This window comes from Euprymna scolopes, chromosome 21 (genome assembly GCF_053919585.1).
Source record: "Euprymna scolopes isolate OS-2025 chromosome 21, ASM5391958v1, whole genome shotgun sequence".
In the NCBI taxonomy this organism is placed as follows: Eukaryota; Metazoa; Mollusca; class Cephalopoda; order Sepiida; family Sepiolidae; genus Euprymna; species Euprymna scolopes.
This window is the reverse complement of record NC_136502.1, coordinates 53300263-53319074: the sequence shown is the minus strand read 5'-3', so window position 1 is coordinate 53319074 and position 18812 is coordinate 53300263. Positions and strand designations below refer to the sequence as shown.

At 29.1% G+C, this 18812-nt stretch overlaps 1 protein-coding gene across 1 annotated transcript; it reads right to left on the bottom strand.

The window, feature by feature from the left end:
• Positions 1–4340: 4340 nt before the first annotated feature.
• Positions 4341–18486, bottom strand: LOC145242349 (uncharacterized). Its single transcript, XM_080105355.1, has 2 exons — positions 18347–18486; positions 4341–5715 (listed from the first exon to the last, which is right to left on the bottom strand). Exon 2 carries the CDS (start codon positions 5439–5441, stop codon positions 4473–4475), a length of 969 nt encoding a protein of 322 aa, XP_079961481.1. The 5' UTR covers positions 5442–5715; positions 18347–18486; the 3' UTR covers positions 4341–4472.
• Positions 18487–18812: the final 326 nt, after the last annotated feature.

Here is an 18812-nt window from a genome sequence, read left to right as displayed (position 1 = left end):
TTTAACTTTGACGGGCTAAGCCTTTTATATTTTGTTTCGAGAATGTTCCAGCCTGTTTACTGTCTTCAAACATGAAGAGATAAAAATATAGTCCCATGGATTTATGTGTCAAAATGACACATTACAGCTGCGTTGCTTATGCGATACACATTAGTGTGATTGACCGGTAAAAAAATCAAATTGTTTCTGAAATGAATCGATTTTAGACGTATAGATTCTTCTGTTTATGTGACCAGCAACATCCATTATATTATATTTCGCTTCACCAGTATATAAAGATACATCGTATGAAAACGTTGAAAGGTATGAAGGGACATTATAGCGGTACAAGCACGCACACACACACACATACACACGCGAGCGCATAAATATGATCAAATTAAAAAATGTTCGAGCAGACTAAAGTGCAAATAATTCAGTGAGAGTTATACACCTACCATAAGTATTAATCAGTGGCGTAGCATCAGATTTTGCCGCCCGGGGTGGTTATAAAATTTACCCACCTCCCCCGCTGGCCTATAATTGCCTGTTCCTCCCCTTTGGAATATAATTACCTGTTTGCCTCCCCCGCACTTGCATATAATGACCTGTTGTGCCCCCCACCGCTGGCATATGATTACCGCTATTGTTGCTGCCCCCCTAGGGACATATTTTTCCGATTCCGATACCTCCAAAAGTTCCCAATTTTTTTACAAACTTTTCGGTATAAAAGTTAAGATATTTTGTTAGCTTTTATTTATTCTTATTTTCTATTTTTAACCTCTCAAAATGCCGCCCCTGACATGTGCCGTTCATAAATAGGGACACATTTTTTGATTCCGATATCTCTAAAAGTCCCAATGTTTTACCTTTTCGCCATAAAATTTCAGATTTTTTGTTAGCTTTTATTTATTTTTTTACTCTCTCAAAATGCCGCCGCCCGGGGCGGACAGCCCCTCCCGCTCCACCCTTGCTACGCTACTGAGTATTATTATAACTTTATACTATGGCGGTGATAAAAAATTAGAAAGAACAAAAACTACTTCAACAACAATATCGCCCATTTTAAGAAATAAAGGTTAATTTACTTTGATTTTATTTATTGCAATATTTGATAATTTAAATATAAATTTTTCTTCTTTATTTATTTTATTTATTTATTTTTTGACGAGGCAATACGACTTTGTTAAAATATAACCTTAAATTTATTCGAAATACCCAAACTGACTGTTTTAATTTATTTGGAGATATTAATTAACAAAATGTTTATTAAATTTAAGCAAGTAAATTAATTTAACTTTGCATATATTAAATTAAAAAAAAAGAAAAACAAAAACAACGGTTCTTGTGTAATTTAAAAATGTTTTACTTTAATAAATGTTCCTGTTTTGTTAGTTGGTTGATTTAATACAAAAAAATGCATTGCAAATCACTAAAATTTTGGATCATCTCCCATTTCCATGTTTAAAACTCTCCATAATTGAAAAAATTTGGATTATTCCCCAGTTCCCAGTATAGAACTCTTCTGAAACTAGGAAAATATAATTCTCAGCGGCAATATACATTGCAGAAGTGTTAGGCAATCTCAGTTCGATAATTAATTGGATTTTATCATATTTATGTTCCTCAAGTAAATAAAAATGCATCACACGAAACCGTTTGAAGGTACAAGGATACTTTATTCACACACACACACACACACACACACAAATAAATTTAAAAAAACATAAATATGCTGAAATAGAATAGACCATCAAGCAGACTTGAAAAACAAATAACTCGGTTAAAATTATTATTCCTGACCTGAAAGTATGCTTTACAACTTCATACTGGCATAAGAATCGGATGAAGTAAAGAATAGATACCCTGTAGCAGACGACGCCGCCTGGCGGTGCCAGGCGCACAATTCAACTAACACCGGTGATTCGACCTTGACATTGGCACAAGCACATGGCGTCAGTTGTTTTTAAACACGTCAAATAGCAAACATGCTCGAATATTCACCAGCATTTTTTTTTTAAATATATTTACAAAACCTTTGAAGATTTAAAAGAAAAAGTATATATTTACAAAACATTTTTTTAAAATAAGTAACAAAACGAACGTATTTAAATAAAAGATATTTAAATAAACGGGTGTCTCTTTCTGTTTCGGATTTTTGCGACCAAGATTGATTTTTATGTGCCGTGTTTTGGGGGGTTCTGTGTGCGTTTTTAAGACAATTCAATATTTATTTTTTTAAACATTAACTTCCGCGACAATTAATATATTTTCAAAATAATATTTTTAAATATTACATTTTTACGAATATTCGCGAGCAAGATTTAAAAAAAAAAAAAAAAAAGACGAGGTGTTTTTTTTTTCAATTAAATTATAAACTTTATTTGAACTTTTACAGACATAAAAATAGACTTTATAGATATTTTATAATAATTTTTTAAAAATATATTTAACGAAAAGTTTTTTTTTTATCATTTCATTGGTGAATAAAATTTCAAAGTAATAAATGGTGAAAAAAAAAATATCTCGAAAAGAAAAAACACCTCGTCTTTTTTTTTGTTTTAAATAAAACTTTAATTTTAAAATTTCGATGTTTGAAAAACAGTCCATAATATATATTTCATTATAAAAGTTCTATTTTTGTTTGATAAAAAGAATAAAACAATAAAAAAAAAACAGTCCATTAAGTTCAAATAAAGACTGTTTGAATAAAACTTATAAAAAAAGATACGAATAAAATAATATATTTTTTTATCTCGATTGTTTATACTTGTGATTTTATTATGCATAAAAAATTGCCTCGGCCTAAAAGGATTTCTCCTTCACTGACCACCGACATACATCGCACTGTAAATAAATATTGAATTGTATCAAAAACGCACAAAAAAGAAATGGCCACAACCGTATAGAATGAACCTTTTTTTATAAGTTTTATTCAAACAGTCTTTATTTGAACTTTTTTTTTTTTTTAATCTTGCTTGCGAATATTCGTAAAAATGTAATATTTAAAAATATTATTTTGAAAATATATTAATTGTCGCTGAAGTTAATGTTTTAAAGAATAAATATTGAATTGTCTTAAAAACGCACACAGAACCCCCCAAAACACGGCACATAAAAATCAATCTTGGTCGCAAAAATCCGAAACAGAAAGAGACACCCGTTTATTTAAATATCTTTTATTTAAATACGTTCGTTTTGTTACTTATTTTAAAAAAATGTTTTGTAAATATATACTTTTTCTTTTAAATCTTCAAAGGTTTTGTAAATATATTTTTAAAAAAATGCTGGTGAATATTCGAGCATGTTTGCTATTTGACTTGTTTAAAAACAACTGACGCCATGTGCTTGTGCCAATGTCAAGGTCGAATCACCGGTGTTAGTTGAATTGTGCGCCTGGCACCGCCAGGCGGCGTCGTCTGCTACAGGGTATCTATTCTTTACTTCATCCTAAGAATCAAAAGAAATTGAATGAAAAAATCTTTGACGAAGGGATAGGTCAATTAAAGGAATGAAGGTCATTTTAGTTTAATATTATTTATTTAACTATTTGACTATTTAAAACGTATCAGCAGACCACCATCATTTTTAATTTGTTAAAAATTAACTTAAAATTTTACCTAATAAAACTTTAATGATCTGTTTTCATGTAAATTAAAAAATAAATAAAGTGTGGCGTGGTTCCTGACTTTTAACAGAGTGTATTATAGTGTATTTTTGTATAGCCAAGAACCATGCAGGCATTTAATATGAATTGGGGTATAAAACTTACTTTCACGAAAGAAGAAAATAGGAGATATGTATATACAGGCATGCATACAGGAAGAAACGATAAAATTATTATCCTAGAAAAAACATGATTTCATTTCCATTTGAGGAAAACCTTGTTCTTTTTTGCTGCAAACTGCAATTGTATTATGTTATCTTTAGAGTCGGGATATGTTGTAAATACAGCCATGTGTATATCTTTTTAAAGGAAATGGTGGGGGACAGAAGTGCGTATATATTTGTTATTTTATTAGAGAGAGAGAATTTAAGGGGACTAAATCATACTATGACACAAACCTTCTACTAGTTAGCAGGTTGTGTACAAATCCCAAGAACGATAGGAGTCTTCAATCATGATTTTTTTTAAATTTTGTTGCACTTAGTTTAAAAAGAAAAGGCAGATATTTTAGATTGCAACTCTATGAAAATTCAAGTTTTCTTATATTCTCCTAAAAAGAAAAGCTTCCAAATATTTTACTCCGGTTACTTTAAAAAGATAAGAGATGTTTCAGATTGCAATTCTTTGAGAATTTAAAAATGTTTTTATTTTTTTTCCCCAGAATAGCTTAAAGAGAAAAAAGTTAGATATTTAGATTGACGTTCTTTGAAAAATTACGAATTTTATTGTATTTTACTGTTGTGAGTTTAAAGAAAAAAACAAGGAATCTTTTTTAGATTGAAGTTCTTTCAAAATGCAGTCTGACAAACTGTACACATTGACTGAATTATGATTGTTTTGTATGTGTTCGCATGTGCTTCTTTAGTGAAGAACTACGTGAAAATGCAGATTCACAAGTTTGACATGAATATGGCTTCTCTCCTGTATGTGTTCGCATGTGTATTTTTAAATTAGATTGGTCAGAAAATGCAAAACCACAGACCTTACAAGAATATGGCTTCTCTCCTGTGTGTGTGCGTATGTGCAAATCTAGATTAGAAAGCTGTGAAAATGAGGACCCACACACGTGACAAGAATATGGTTTCTCTCCCGTGTGTGTTCGAATGTGCCTTTTCAGGCTACTACCCCGTGAAAATGCCGATTCACAAACATGGCAAGAATATGTTTTTTCTCCTGTGTGTGTTCGCAAGTGATCCGTTAGATTGCAGTTGCTAGAAAATGAAAAACTACATATTTGACAAGAATATGGTTTTTCACCTGTGTGTGTGCGTATGTGCCTTATTAAAGAAACGTTCTCTGAAAATGCCGATCCACAAATGCGACAAGAATATGGTTTCTCTCCTGTGTGTATTCGAAGGTGTCGTTTTAGATTTGTGCATTGTGAAAATGCTGACCCACAAATATGACATGAATACGGTGTCTCTCCTGTGTGAGTTCGCATGTGCTTTTTCAGTAAAGAGTTTCGTGAAAACGAATGATCGCAAATTTGACAAGAATATGGTTTTTCTCCTGTGTGTGTTCGAATGTGCCTTTTTAAGACAGAATTTTGTGAAAACGCTGACCCACAAACATAACAATTATATGGTTTCTCTCCAGTGTGTGTTCGCATATGCTCATTTAGATGAGCAGGCTGTGAAAACGCAAATCCACAAACCTGACAGGAAAATGGTTTCTCACCTGTGTGCGTTCGCATGTGATTTTTTAGATGAGTATTCTGTGAAAATTCAGCTCCACAAACTTGACAACAATATCGTTTCCCTTCTGAATGTGTTTTAATGTTTATGTGAGGAAACATATTTTAACATTGAAAGCAATAAGCTTTCTCCACACAGTACTGACATACAGTTTTACAAATTTATACTCACTAAAATACAAATCATCTTATTTTATAGATATATCAAATTTTATTTGCATATTTGTTCAAGATAATTTCTTCCTCTATAAGGAACTAATCTTCTAAAAGCCTTCATCTTTTTTTTCAAGCAGAACTAAAAAAAAATGTTCGTATTGTTTCAGAAAAATATGTCAGCACTCATCTTCTCTTGGAAAAGAATCGATCGGGTTTGAACCTGTAAATAAAAGAAGAAATAGAAGATATCCTATACTTAGACAAAGTAAAAAATATTACTTTAGCTTTTCATTATTTTGTTATTCCTAGTAAAATTATAAACAATGTTATATATTAGATATTTAATGCAAGAGTGATTTACAATTATAATATGTAATGCAAATAAAACTAACTATATGAAAAACATATGATTATATTAAATATCTTATTAAATACAAAATGTGACTTATTTTAATTTTTATATTAATAGTGAAAGTAAGAAATGTTAATAAACCATATATTTTACAATTTGCAAAGTAATTATGAATCATATACATAAAATAATAGCAAATGTTATACAAATATAAACTTATGGTACTATATGTATCGTTCATACCAAAGTACTGTCATTAATTTCAACTTACTTCAGATATAACAATTTGTATTATTTGAGAATAACTTGAAAATTTAATAGATTTTTATTTTATGATAACATTTAAATGTTTGAAATAAATTCGATTTCTTTACAGGAGAAGCAATGTATTCCATTTGCTATTAAATGTAGCATAATAGCGGTGTTGTTTTGTTTTTGAAACCTTTTTACTTGATAGTAAAAACTTAACAAAGATTTAACATCAAATGTACAGAAAATGCTATCTCTGAAATCACAAATTGACGAAAGAACAGCAATCCTTGTAGCAATTTGTAAACATATTTAAAATTCTATTTTAGTGTTCAATTTGGTAGACTAATGTGAGAGTTATAAAAAAACATGTTAAATTCTACACCCCTTAAATTTATGTAAGTGTTTATGTTATCTATAGTAAAATGATTTAATATTTGTATGACATTTTCTTCTAAGACTTTCTAATACATGTCTGTTAAAACAAATCATTTATACTAAAAATGTAGCCAACCAAAGTATAGGCAGAACTTCTTATAATGGTTTATAGATGCATTGTTTAGCATGATATACCAATATGAGACTTACATAGAGAGAACTTTTAGCAGAGATGAGTAAACATCTAGAAATTCTATTTCAAGCTTGAAGTCTGATTAATCAAATGACAAGCAAAACTTCCAAGATTATCTGAAATTTTTACTTAAAATTTCAGATAGATTTCTATGGATTACTATAGAGATTTCCGCATACAACTAAATATGCATCATAACATGTGCATTGTGCATCTTCCAACTTCAGCATTACATTTCAACAAACACACAAAACTTCTTTTATTGTTAGGGAACACATTTAAATAATGTTACTTAACGTTTCAGCAGGAAAAGCAATATAAACCCATATAAATTTAAGAGGTGTAGAATTTAACAAGACTTTTTAATTATTTTTGTAAAAATGTCATCAATCAAATGTAATTCCCACAGAAGAATAATTTAAATGAAACAGCATCATTTATTTCCTATGTAGAGAATAAGAAATATGAAATATTGGAAGATATTAAGATAAAACTTATTATGTATAAACCGCTATTAACTTAGTAAAATAAAACAATTCTCAATCTTTAATTATTTACGATATATACTTTTTAGAAATATTGTTCTATTTGAAGTTTCTACTTAAAATAAAAATGCATTCTGTTTTAATATGCGATACTCAACGAGTTTTCATGTTTAGAAATTAAAACGCAAAGGATGTCAAGTGTTCTTTACAGCATAAATATGTACTTCTGTTTAAAATATAATTTTTATTAAGTTGATTATTAATAATAGTTAACGATTCAGTTAATTCAACCGCACTGATATTTATACGAAATAAGCAAAAATATAACACAAAAAAGCATTATAAGACAGCAATTGCCTCAGCTAAGAGTAGGTAAATCAAGATAACTAGAAAATGCATTGTGACCACAAAAAATAGAAATCGATTTCTAGAAAACCAATAACAGCGTGGTAAATAATAGAGAATCAACAATTTTCCACCTATTCAACTACCATTATGTCACATGTATGGTAACTGATAAGTAGGGCTATGACAACAGAATATTCTTTTCATTGTTTTTACTCTCGAGTATATATCCGACACAGACACACATAATTAACCGAGGACCACATCACTCTATATAAAAGCATATAAGATATTAACAGATACACACTCGAGAGTAAAATTAATGAAAAGAATATACTTTTATAACAGCCCTACTGATATTTTAATTTCCTTCATGACAATTTGCTTCATTTCTCAAGCTATACGGACACAGTTTCAGTACTGCACTTTCTTTCAGAGCATATGACTTTTCCTACTTTCCTTTTCCTATTTCTGACTACGCTGCCCTTAGCTTGTGCAACAGCTCTCTATAGCCAATTTTGGAATACTTGTCACCTTTTCATAATGGTTGATATCACTCTAAACTTATCTCAAACTGTAAAGCTGTTACTGGAAGTAAAAGATACTAAAAACTGACTGATTAAAAGTCCAACAGAAATCATATCAGAGACGCTCGATAGAGTAAAACTTTTGCTCTCTCTAACAAGCTAAAAAATTCTCACACCTACCAATATCCTATATCTCTATAAAGGTATTATTCATCCATGCATGGAGTTTTGTTATTATACCATTAGTCTCTTTTCTTAGACATGTTTGAAAAAGAACCTCTAAGCCAACAGTCACTCAGCATGGAATATCATCACTGAAATGTTGCATCTCTTTTAAAAGTGCTGTAATGAAATGTGCTTCAGCGAACTTGCTGCACTTGAGCCTCATCAATGTAAATACACCGACCAACCAAATAAGAGGATAGTGAAAAAGATTTACAATGCAGATGGCAACTAGATGTAGGTAAGGGGTTTCAGTAGATGTTGTGTTTAGAATGTGAGTGTGATTTTTTTTCATAATTTTATGTTGGGGCGAATATGATAGTACAGGGTGTTTTTTATGGAGGCACTAAACTTTAAATTGGCAACTCTATTTTTTTTAGTGCAGATTTGGCAACTATCCATTATTTCGAGTTCAGTTTGGTTTGGTAAATTCATCATGAAGAAACTGACACTCAAGTAGCATTTGCAAGTTGCAAATAATACAATCAATTCACAGCGTAATGTTATGACCCTTTTCGGCTGTGATCATAGCATAGTATCTGTTAACTCTGGCAAGCGGGGTCAAGGGTCAAAACATTATTATTATTGTTATTATTATTGATTTGAGCGACGAATAGTCGCTGGATCAGTTATTATGATTAGAAGAATAAACAATTAAATTGGGGAAGAGATGATTGACGTATGAATCGCAAAAGGAATGTGAAAATAGAAAATAGATGTAAACATTATTTTACATTAGGTTTGTCTGAGACACGTAATTAGGTGATGTAAGAGAACATGTGATATAGTTAGTTTTGGAGAGATTCAGAGAGTTGAGTTTTGACCACCAAAGCGGACAGACGGTCTAGACAGGGGTGGAAAGACAGCTAGGAGGCGGCTGTAAAAATAGAAAATGTAGACGAACTGCAGATCCTGTGAAAACCATTTGAGAAAACTGTAATAAATTTATATTATAAAAATATAAAGAGTTGTTTTATGGTTTCACAAGTAAGAACAGATGTCTTAATTGGGCGGTACTGATCGTTTCATGGTTCGTCATGGAGCAGCGAGAAGATAGAACTCATCAAGAAAAAAGGTATGAAGCATATATTATTCTTCTTAAATATGAACTGTAAAAATATCCCGTGTGATAAGTCAGATACAACATGATTCAGTTTACATGTCAATATCATGTCCTCCTGGCTAAATAACATACATACGATTTACACGTTTATCTGTCTGTTAAAAGAACAATATCTCACATCCACTAGATAACACATGACACGTTTTAATATATCATCCAATATAATCTCCTTCAATATACAACAACAGAAACATTTGATAAATGAATAATTTCACAAAATGTACCTGTTTACTGGCCACCGCTTTTGTGAGATTTAACCCCATTATGTTATTTTCTTTGTCAATTTGTAAAGTCCTATGTTTACACTGATGAACCAGATACAATAGATCATTTGAAAAACATTAAAAATGTTATTGCCAAAATACAACCTAATTTATTGCATAGTCTTTGTATTTTGGGACTCTAGATTATGGCATATAAGTGAGAGCCACAGGAACATATGATCGAAATTGTATCTAAATTATAAATTAAAAAATGTAATCCTTGAAATAAATTACATATTTCTATAATAAAAGTATTTTTATATGATTTATTTTAATTTAAAGTTCGCCACCTCTAAAAATAGCGCCCTTTATAAGCATATTTTTTTATTTTTGGTTATTACGATTGATGAAAGTATTAAAAACGATTGCAGAATAACATTAGTTAACGAAAGGGATCAGGGGAAAAAATTGTAACCTATAAAAAAAAACATTCTTGTTTGTGATCCTTCATTTTGCTGCACACCTTTCGCAAGATAATAATGAACAGAGATAACATTGCACATGCACTGCTATTGTTCTGTCAGGCTGTTGAAATATGTAGTCATATTTTCCGGTGGTTTAATGAATTGCAACAAGTCTCAGCTATGAAATTATCATAAGATGAGGTGCCTGCTGGGTTTATTTCTCAGACATGGAATCAGAGTTAGTCAATCATGCACTAAATAGTCAACAAAATCTGAGTATTTTCATATGTGTGCACATATCGACAGATGCAGAGTAAAATTTCAAGTAGCTTTTTGTAAATGCTATCTATCATGCTGGGTACTACTAGTCGATCATGCACTCACCAGATAAAACTGTCGTCCAACATCTGATGCAAATGACGGATGGCTATTGGTTAGACTAAATCTGCTCAAAATAAAATACATGGATTCCTTTTATAATTTAAATACATATTTATTCTTCTTTCAGCATTTTAGTATTCATGCTAACTGTAAACTTCACCATTTATCACAGATCCTTGATTAGTAACAATAACTGATGCTAAACTTTAAGGTGCTAGTGTATAGTACAAAGCGGAAGTCAGTAATTGTGGACATCATGAATCAGATTTCTCTTTAATGTCTGTTTAGGCTGACCAGCACTTGACGTCATTGTCAGAATATGCCAAGCGCCATTAAAAATGCCCGGAAACCCATTCAAATTATTATATTTTTTAAATAGTATTTTCAAGTTAAATTCAATTTTTATATTTTTGTTTATAAAGTAAAGTACAAAATATTTACAAAACACCCTCACCATGTTGAGAATGACTTCCTCAATAATGATATTATTTGAGTGCACTAACATAAGTGCACAAGTACTCGCCATTTTTGCTCCAACCATACTGGAAATCTATGAGAAATCTGGTTCATAGTATGCAACAATAACAACATCTGGTTGGTACAATGCACCAGTACCAACTTTAAATATCTTTATATTAGTAATGGGACGATTCCAATATTTTTCCCGATTCTGATACAATTACCGATTCCTTACTAAATTCCCGATTCCGATATAATCACCAATTAGTTATTTTTCCACAATTATAGTAAAAACATGCAGACATTTTTTCAGGCATAAAAAATACACTTGTAAGCGATGATCTATAGATTTTATTTTTACTATTAATTAAAAATCAATAAATATTTATTATTTTATCATTACTACCAGCAGTGGGAGATTTTGCTTTTAACAGAATTAAATTTAAAAAAATAAAAGAATCGTTTATTGGCATCAGAAAGTAGGTACTAATTTTTCTGATTCCGATATTGATTCCAATACTGCTAAAAGTTCTGATTTTTCTGATTTCCGATTTTGATTCTGATTAATCATCCTAACACTACTTTATATACAACAGTTACAACACACACTCACATTGTGGATCGCCCTCCATACATATAAGTTGAATTAATAATAAACAATATTATTTTATTTTTAGCAATATTAGTTCCCTTTCAGACAATCAAGAAGAAAAAACTGCTTTTCCTTGGACCCTTTTTTTTTTGTTTGTTTACTTAATTCTGTGTCGGTTTTGTTTGACTCAAAACTCTTCATCAATCCTCGGATTGGATTGCAATAATAAATAAATAAAATGACAAAAGAGTCAATTCATATTCTATTAGGTAAACTCAATTATTCTAAAACGTAATTATTTTATGCATAACATGCTATCATTTCAGCAGAAAATAAAATACCACAATCGATCTCCAATAAATTAAGAAAACAATTTTGAACCAGTCAGGTTCACAAGTAGGTGTATCAGAATTTGGGGGGAATTTTTGATACACCTGATACAAAACTGCGAATAAAATATAAAAAAAAAACTCGTAATTTCTTTTTTAAAAGTGGGTTGTTTATTTTCTTTATGGAATATACTTCCAAAATAAACTATTAAAGTTGTTTCAAAAATAATAGAAATATTATTTTATTTAAAAAAAAAACAGTGTTTACAACGTGCGCTTTCATGCAGCCATTTTTTTACGTAATGAAATCAATTGAATTTTACGAGTTAGTTTTTTTTTTTCAATTTTTAAACTTTAAAAATCTATCCAAACTTTTCTATTGGTTCAATTTTTACGATATTTTCAGGGTCAATGCGAAATTTTATGCTCTTTCCAATAAACCAAATATAGTATATTAGACAAACGTTTTTTTAATTCACCCGCCCCCCATTTTGAAATGTCTATTAAAATTTAAATAATTAATTTACTCACCAAAGTTTTATATATCACAAATTGAAGATAAAAGATCAATAAATAAAATATTCAAATTTAAAAAAAAGTGTTTTTTGTAAATTTACCTGCAAAGTCCAAAGTCTAAAACCTTTTTTTCTAAATCACGTGGATTTTGTCTTCTTTTTTTTTTTAAGTGGAAGCTTATGTTATGCTTAGATTGTCAAGCAAATATCGGATGCTTACAACAATTTTTTCTATTTCATTCAATGATTTTTTTTAATATTTAAAAATAATTCACTCGATAAAGAAGAATTAAAATATATTAAATAAAAAATTAATGTATTTCTTTGAGAAAAGAAAAAAATTAAGCAGCTGCTTTTTTTAAAAGGCAAAAACTTATAAGTAAAATGTGACTAGTTTTCATATATGGCGACACATATTTATTCACACACAAGGCTAGATGGCTAACGCGAACGTGTAGTTTTTAACTCTTTTTGTCCATCTGTAGTTCAAATCAATAACAACTACTGGTTTGGCATTTCACTAACACCGTAAAAATGCTTATGTTAGTTGTTTAAAAAAATTCTTTTATTAAAAAATACATTGAATTTGAAATATAAATATGGATAAACTCTTAGCAATGAAGGATGGAAGTATCCATTGAATAGTATTTCTATAGGTAAGTGATATTTTGGAATTTACATATATTTTTTATAATCGAAGTAAGTAAAATTTCGTTGGTTTTCAAATTTTTTAAAAGAAAACCGATTTAAAAAACAAATATTGCATAATTTGCTATTAAACCTGATATTTTTAAAAATTTTGGTCTTTGCTCCTTTAATTAAAAAAATTAGGGTTTGAATTACATTTTTTATGAGCTTGGAACGATAGAAGGTTGAATTATTCAATTTTTTATCATGCATTTTTAATGTCGGTTTCTGACACTGCTAGTTCACAAAACTCAGAAAGCACCAATAAAACACGTAAATATAATTTAAAATGATTTAAAACTTTTGAAATAAACAAATTAAGCAGGACAGCAGTAAAATAATTTTTCTTGTCTATGGTAAGAATTATTTGTTTATTATTTGTTTATTATTTGTGCTTTTGCTCTTTTTGCATCTTAATATATAGGTTATTAACAATTTATAATTTGATAAGTGATTAGAAAAGTTTTTCAGACGTAAATTAATATTGACATTTTTTTTCTGGAGCAATTGGTTATGCCTTATAAGGAACATTTGGTAATCTTCTAAATCAGTGCTCGGAAACAATCAAGCTACCGGAAGTGGGTACGCTTGATTAAGTAAGACAACTGAATGGAACGGAGTCACAGAGACACGAAAAACAAACAAAATATATTCATTAAAAAAATACTTTTGTTTAACACTTCAAAAAGACGAAGAAAAAAGAAACACTTCTTGTATTATCAAATAACAAAACAAATATTTTATTCAGAAAAATTAATTTAGTTTTAAACCTTCTTGTGTAATTATGAAACAGAAAAAAAGACTTTTAAACAAAAAAACGCACTTCTTATATTATCTTCTCTATATCTTCTCTTCTCTATCTATCTATATAAATAAAATGAACTCATTTTTTCCCGTATGACTTTGACCTTAATAGGATTAAGAATCTAGATATTTTATGCAGATGTACTATGCACAAACTGCATCATGATATCTGAGGTGTGTTATAGGCATATTAGCTATCTACTAACTCACAGATCGCAGCTTCCTATATTTTATCTGGTGAGAGTTCACTGCCAAAACCGGTTATGATTAATGGAAATAGTAAAATCATCTCTCTCTAAAAAATTCATACTTCCACCGCCACTCATTTACACTGTTCGTTACCATTCACAGGAGACAAATAAGGACAAACGCCGGTTTAGGTTTTCAAAAAAACTGGACTGCAATTTAGGTGAAAGGCACCACGCGTACTTTTAAAACTTTACATTTTTTTACAGTGTATTCAAACTTATCATACTTCAATTTCGTTTTATTTCGTATTCTTCAGCAATTACAACATCGTTTTCTTTGATTTCCTTTCTTTTTTTGGAGGGGGGGTCCATGTATCTTCCCTCTGTTTTTCGTTTTCCCGTTCTTTCCCTTTCGCAAATTTATTTCTTCTCTCTTTCCGTGTTTCCTCTTTTTCCGGCAAATTCACCATCGTTTCTTTTCATTTTTATTTATTTGTTTATTTATATTTTTATAAACTTTCCTGTTTTTAATTCTACAAACTATACATTTTGTTTATTTATTTCTTCTCTCTTTCTGTTTTTCCTCTTCCTTCGGCAAGTTTAACATCGTTTCTCTCTTTGTAATACAGCCTGATTTTTTAACACTAAAAAAATAAACAAAAAGACAGTCCATGGATTCATTCCTTTTTCCATGTATTTGCACTTTGTTCGCTGTCTTTCCAATCACTTTTATTTTCTTTCTATTTTTTTTCTTAAAACATATCATACATCATTTCTGTTACATTTCACTTTGTTTGGTGCCTTTCTCACGATTTCCATCGTTTATTTCTTTTTTTAATTTTTTTTTCAAGTTTTGCCTTAGAGGCGGCACTAGGAACCCATTTTCTTTTCAATCTTCTTGCTTTTCTAATATATACTTGGACAAAAATTTACATGGCGTAATAAATTTTGAATTTGAATTTCACAATGAAAGCAACATCGGATTTCTATAAAATAGTTTTTTTCTTTAATTTATTTTTTTTCGTCATATTAAATATTTGGATACCTTGTGGGGGGATAAAAGCAAATTTGAAAGGTCTACAAAAAATAAATTTAAATGAGTGTTTCTTTTCATAACGGGGAAGTGGGTTGTTTTTTATTTATTTTTATTTATTTTTTTTTAACTGTAATCGTTCTCCACTTCATTTTTTTTTTGTTATTTATTTAACGCTTCAGACATAACTTTCTTCCTTTTCTTTCATGTGTACAAACACTTTTTTTTTCCTTGGCGAAAATTCAATCCCTATTTCAGTTACTTAAATTACTTAGCGTGACAGGAGTTTAGTTTTTTTGTCTTTTTTTCTTTTTTGAACTAATAAATCATTGAAAACGTTATTTTGAATTAAAGCAACTTTGAGAGGTCAACAACAAATTAATTTATATGATTTTTTTTTCCTTTTTTAATGGGGAAGTGGGTTGTTTTTTTATTTATTTATTTTTTGTTTTACCCGCAATCGTTATACAGTTTAAATTTTGTGTTATTTATTTCATGCTTCGGCTTTTTTACATTTCTTTAAATAAAGGAAATAATTTACAGGTACGAAGCAAGTTCCTTCCCCTCTGCTGTCTTTTTTTAACACTTTTGTGTTATCACAATAAAATATTTTATAAAAAGTTTCTTAAAATGAATAACTGGAAACGATGCAGCAAAGCATCTCAATGAATGTATTTAGGCCCACTTGTTTACCACATAAATTCGTTTAGATATGACAGAAATAAAACCTTGGGAATACTGCAGTGTCAGAAATCGTCAGTAAAAAGTCGTGGTAAACACTGGAATATTTAGACTTACTGTCTTTTGAAACTTATAACTTCTTGAAAAACGTAATTCAAACCCCAATTTTTTTTTAATTAAAGGAGTAAAGACCAAATTTTAAAAAAATAACAGGTTTAATAGCAAATTATGCAATATTTGTTTTTTTTAAATCGGTTTTCTTTAAAAAAGATTTAAAGAAAATCAACGAAATTTTACTTAACGAGATTATAAAATATATATATAAATTCCAAAAAATCACTTACCTATAAAAAATACTATTCAATGAGTAATTCCATTGTTCACTGTTAAGAACTTATCCATATTTACACTTATATTCCATGACCTTTTTAAATAAAATACTTATTTAAACAAGGATAAAACAAAAAATGCGAACTCAGATTTTTTTAACTGTTCAAATAATTGGAGGCAAATATCTGATGTTCTCCACGTTTATCTTCCGGTAACTTCGAAAAGGCATAATTAATGTCTCTTTCTATTGTGTGCTGTAAACAAAAATTAGTATTTTGGGGCCTCTGTAGCTAAAAATTGAACACATTCACTTATAAGTTGTGGTCGTTAAAAAAAAAAAAAAAAAAAAAAACAGCCGACTGATTTAAAAAAATTTTTTATTCTCTTAATGAAATACATGAGTTTTTTATTGATATATTTTAATAGTTCTTTATCGAGTGATTTTTTTTAATATCTAAAAAAGAAAACATTGAATGAAATAGAAAAAATTGTTGTAAGCGTCCGATATTTACCTGACATTCTAAGCATAACATAAGCTTCCACTTAATAAAAAAATCCACGTGGTTTAAAAAAAAAAGTTTTTTAACTTTGGACTTACAGGTAAATTTCCAAAAACATTTTTTTAAAATTAGAATATTTTATTTATTAATCTTTTATCTTCAATTTGTGATATATAAACCTTTGGTGCGTAAATAAATTATTTAAATTTTAATAGACATTTCAAAATGGCGGGAGTTAATTTAAAAAAAAAACGTTTGTCTAAAATATTATATTTGGTTTATTGGAAAGAGCATAAAATTTCACATTGACCCTGAAAATATCGTAAACATTGAACAAATAGAAAAATTTTAATAGATTTTTAAAGTTTAAAAATTGAAAAATATTTAATTCGTAAAATTCTATCGATTTTATTACGTAAAAAAATGGCTGCATGAAGGGGCGCCGGCACTTTGTAAACACTGTTTTTTTATTTTTTTAATAAAGAATAATATTTCTATTATGTTTTAAACAACTTTAATAGTTTATTCTGGAAGTATATTCCATAAAGATAGTAAACAACCCATTTTAAAAAGAGAAATTACGAGTTTTTAAAAAAAATTTTTTAAATATTTTATTCACAGTTTTGTGTTAGGGTGTCAATAATTCCCCCAAAATTCTGATACACCTACTGTATTGGTGGCGCAGTTTTCTCTTTGCCCTCATTCATGTATTTTCGATTAATTGGGTATTAATCGTAGAACCATTGAGAGTATTTACGTTGTTTTATGATACACACACACACACACACACACGTATATATGTATGTATGTATGTATGTATGTATGTAAGTTATAATTAACTAAAACTTTCTAATATAAAAGTTATATAATTAACAAATTTTCTTTTTTAGTCGTAAAACAAATGTTAAAACCAAATGAATTATTTTTAAGAAAATATTTGTTTATTATTTGATAAACAAGAAGTATTTTTTATTTGTTTGGTTGTTTGCTTGTTTTGTTTAATAAATATACTCAAGTATTGGGTTTGTATTACTGTACACATAGATTCGAAAAAGTTGTCAAAAAACAAATATATAACAAATAAATGTTATCAAAGGCAAGATAAGTTACTTTTCTACCAAACTGGATATATTTTTGTGTTTTTATTCAATGTAACATGTTTATTCAGCTCGAAAAACATGCAGTGTTTACCGATGTATTGGAAAATTCAAAATGGCGCCCGACTGTCTCTTTAACACGGTAAGTTCGAGAAAAGATGTTATAAATAATAAACTAGACAAAATACTACAAAAAACAACCGAATATATGTCAACTTATGTCACGGTAACATATATTGAGCGAATTTCTAACAGTATTTTGTCTAGTCTATTATTTATAATACCTTTTCCCAAACTTACCCTCTCCGAGAGAGAGTCGACCGCCATTTTGAATTTTCCAATACATCAGTAAACACTGCATGTTTTTCGAGCTGAATAAACATGTTACACTGAATAAAAACACAAAAAATCTATCCAGTTAGGTAGAAAAGTAACTTATCTTGCCTTTGATAACATTTATTTGTTATATATTTGTTTGTTTTTTTTTGACAACTTTTTCGAATCTGTGTACAGTAATACAAACCCCAAATATTTTTTTTAATAAATATATTTTTTCCGTTTTGCGTGTCTCCGTGACTCCATTCCGTTCAATTGTCTTACACAATCAACTGTATCCACTTCCGGTAGCTTGATTTTTCCGAGCACTGATTTAAGAGATAATGAATGCACATTAATAAGAGAAAAATAAATAAACTTATTAAACATTATACTTACTTGAATACAGACGTCTGTCGTATTAATTATCAAATTTGAAGAAGGTACATAATATCAATATCAACTCGATACTATTTGCGAATTAAAAGATGTGATATATAAGTTTAATGGAGTCGAACTGAAAATTCAAAATAGTGATAAAAAAATAGCTCCGCAGAAAAATAAATTAATAAACAAAAAAAAGAAAGAAGTAGATAAAAAAGAAAGAAAGGAGTTATTAAAGATTAAAGAAAGAAGGAGAACCACTTTAACAAGGGTACGGATCTTTTCCAAATTAAAAATCAATTTATTTTATTTTTATTTTATTTATTTATTTTTGTATTTACCTTGGGTTATCTTCAAGTCCCAGGCGATTTTGTAATTTTTTATTTTATTTTGTGTACTTCCGGTTTCTGTTGACCGTTCTGATTCTCGATGAATCTCCTGAGATTAATGTTTACCGGTTTTAAAACATGTTAGCCAAATT

Bases quoted from the DNA above. Each gene is read 5' to 3' on its own strand.
- LOC145242349 (XM_080105355.1), bottom strand. From the start codon at position 5,441: ATGTTTCCTCACATAAACATTAAAACACATTCAGAAGGGAAACGATAT.